Here is a 3,250-nt window from a genome sequence, read left to right as displayed (position 1 = left end):
TGCATTTGAGCGAAGTGGTAAAAACCTTTCTTACGTACTCACTAATGATTGGCAGGGCTGACAGTGATTGGCAGGGGCTGCCATGGCAACGCCACAACGACACTCAGAAGACCAATAGAAAAGCGAAACAAAATGTTTCAATGCTGCACTCACTGTGGATTTAGGGGAGATATTATGAGGCTGTTGTCATTAGGGCGATTGCTGTTGAATCATTGAATCTTGACTCGGTGGCGGTGCTGGGTTGGGGTGTGTGTGTGTGTGTGTGTGTGTGTGCGTGCGTGCGTGTGTGTGCGTGCGCGCGCGCGCGCGCGCGTGTGTGTGTGTGCGGCTGGGTGTCTCTATGTGGCTGTGTGTGTGTGTGCGTGTGTGGAGGAGGCGTGCGGGGTGCGTGTGCCCCTTTCTCCCGGCTGCCTTCCTTTCTTTCTTTTCTCCTTGATTTCTTTCCCCCTCTCTCAGGTCATCCCATGGTTTTCAGGTCCCCTCTAGAGCTTTATCCCACCCATTTCTTCTTGCCAAACTTCCCCGCCGACCCGCATCCCCGCTCCCTCCTCCTGGCCAGCAGCGGCAGCAGCGGCAGCGGCAGCACGGGCTGCAGCCCCGGTGGCGGTGGAGGCGGCGGCGGCTCCAGGGGACCCCAAGAAGAGTTGTCCATGTTTCAGCTGCCCACCCTCAACTTCTCCCCGGAGCAAGTGGCCAGTGTCTGCGAGACGCTGGAGGAGACCGGAGACATAGAGAGACTGGGCAGGTTCCTCTGGTCGCTGCCCGTGGCCCCGGGGGCATGCGAGGCCATCAACAAGCACGAGTCCATCCTGCGCGCCCGGGCCGTGGTGGCTTTCCACACGGGCAACTTCCGCGACCTCTACCACATCCTGGAGAACCACAAATTCACCAAGGAGTCCCATGGCAAGTTGCAGGCCATGTGGCTCGAGGCGCACTACCAGGAGGCCGAGAAGCTGCGGGGGCGCCCGCTCGGCCCGGTTGATAAATACAGGGTGAGGAAGAAGTTCCCGCTGCCCCGGACCATTTGGGACGGCGAGCAGAAGACGCACTGCTTCAAGGAGCGGACTCGCAGCCTCCTGCGGGAGTGGTACCTGCAGGACCCTTACCCCAACCCCAGCAAGAAAAGGGAACTGGCGCAGGCCACCGGCCTCACCCCCACGCAGGTCGGCAACTGGTTCAAGAACCGGCGGCAGCGAGACCGGGCGGCCGCGGCCAAGAACAGGTCAGTGCCCGCAGCTATCCCGCGACGGGGAGGGGGGGCCTTTGTGTTTGCTCTCCGGCGCCCCAGCACGCCGGCAGGGTCCAGGGCAAGGAGCCGCTAGCAGGCGCGGCTTGCAGCAAGGCTGCGGGGAGCCGGCCGAGCCCCCTGCCCCTCCGACGCCTCTGCTCTGTGGAGGGCACCGCCAAGCCGCCCATCACCCCCCCCACCCCGGCTTTATTTGTGAATGCCAAGTGCAGCGGGCACCCCCGCTTCTCTGCCCGCTCCGCCTCGGAAGAGTTGCGGCGAGCAAAAAGGAGATTTTTTTCCCCCGAGCCCTTCTCCTATTGTTCGTCCGACCCATATCTCTCTATCTATGCATCTTTTATTTATTTATTTATTTATTTTGAATGTAAACACCCTCTTTTTCTCCGGGGGAAAATAAGGGGAAGGAGCAGGGGGAGAAAACCCCACTCCGCTCGCATTTCTCTTTGTAAACGCACCGGCTCCGCGTTTGCGCGCGCGCGCGCGCGCGTGTGTGCGTGTGTGTGCACAGACTCTCCCCGCATATTTATTTGCCTACTTGTGCGTGTTTTATTGTGTCGTCATGAAAGCAAAACCACCCGAGGAGCTGCTCCCCACAGCTCCGAGGGCTTGCTTGCAAGGTAAAGTTAAACGAGCTGGGCCAGCCGATGTATTTATGATATTTTTTTCTTAATTAGGAAGTGCTGAGAACAAAACTTCCTCTTCTTACTTCTGCTGTGTCCCAGCTTCTTTTTCATGGTGACTCCTGGGACCAGATTCTAGGGGGGGGGAAATATAATAAATTCAGAGAAAAGAAAAAAAGGGTGGGGGGAGAGAGAGAGAGAAAAAAGAAAAGCACAAGCTCGCAGGGTTTGACTATTTAATTTCCATCAAATGGGAGGCAGATCCGCGGAGTCCTGTAAATAGGCAGAAGTTGGGTGCGGATGCTTTTGTTGAGTGCTGACACCAGCATGAATACCCCGGGAAGGGAAATGGGGGGAAATAATCAAACGCTCCCACATGAAACAACTGCTAAATGGTCGGAAGCGACCAGGCTGTGCCCAGCTCGGCAAGCACCGAGATGGAAAAGCCCCTGGTGGGAATCCGTGGGCTGAGGAGTGAATTTCGAAGAGCCCTAGGAGCGGCTCGTCGCTGTGCTTTGTGAAGGGCTGCTCAGCCCAGGACTTCCCAATCCTCTCCCTGCCACTTGAATTCCACTTTCTCTGCCTCCCAACCCCGCTCCCCCAGCACCGGGGGCACCTGCAGATTTTCTGGGCGCCTTTAAAGCGACCAAAACCTCCCCGCTTGGCGAGATGCATTTGATGGGTTTTAAAACCGAAACCGTCGTCAATTAAAGCCGAGGGAGAAAAAAAAATCGGTGCATTTTAGACCCCTGTATTTTTTTTCAATGTCGCAAATTTGGGGGATTATTGATCCTCTCTTCCCCTTTCTTGGTACCTTTTTTTTAAAAAAAAAAATTACTTATATATTGATTAAACCAGAGAAGCCGAGATCATTTGCAATTCTCTTCTGCTGCTCTTTACTCCTTGTAGCTGTGCCTGTTCCAGGCACGCATAAATATTGCTTTACTTTAAAGGGGGGCTCCCAGCCCTCTGGGCGCAACGTGGGCAGGAAAAAAGAGAAATGCACGCTGTAAAAAAATAAAATAAAAATAATGATAATAAAGCCCCACGGGGGCAGCAAATGCGTGTCTGCTCCCTCTCCCGGTCAGCGTCCTTCGGTAAAATGGTGCTGGCACTACTGAGAGGAGTGCTTTGGTGTGAGCAGATCGCAAGTGGGCTTTCTCGGATGTGGTCTGCAACACTTGCAAGGGGCTGCGTGCAGCTGCAGTGACAGGAGCAGTGCAGTGCAGGGCCCGCAGCTTTCTCTGAACAAGGCTGAGAGAGGTTGGACCCTGCCGGCCTGCATGTATCTGCGTGCGGGCTCAGCCTTTGCAGACAGCGGGCTGGGGGTCCCAGGAGGAGCCCGCCGGGCGGTGCGGGGAAGGCAGCCTGGGTGGGTGGGTGG

General features: G+C 56.3%; 1 protein-coding gene across 1 annotated transcript in view; it reads left to right on the top strand.

Annotated features, from left to right (window-relative positions):
- Positions 1-380: 380 nt before the first annotated feature.
- Positions 381-3,250, top strand: part of SIX3 (SIX homeobox 3) — a 4,852-nt gene continuing 1,982 nt past the window's right edge. The window contains exon 1 of the mRNA XM_019516721.1: positions 381-1,222. Coding sequence (XP_019372266.1) covers positions 465-1,222 — 758 coding nt within the window. The 5' untranslated portion in view covers positions 381-464. The remainder of the gene's footprint in view (positions 1,223-3,250) is intronic.

This window comes from Gavialis gangeticus, unplaced genomic scaffold (genome assembly GCF_001723915.1).
Source record: "Gavialis gangeticus isolate Ggan-Ray unplaced genomic scaffold, GavGan_comp1, whole genome shotgun sequence".
Taxonomy (NCBI): domain Eukaryota; kingdom Metazoa; phylum Chordata; order Crocodylia; family Gavialidae; genus Gavialis; species Gavialis gangeticus.
Note: the sequence above shows the minus strand (reverse complement) of the source record. Positions and strands in the feature narration are given on the sequence as shown.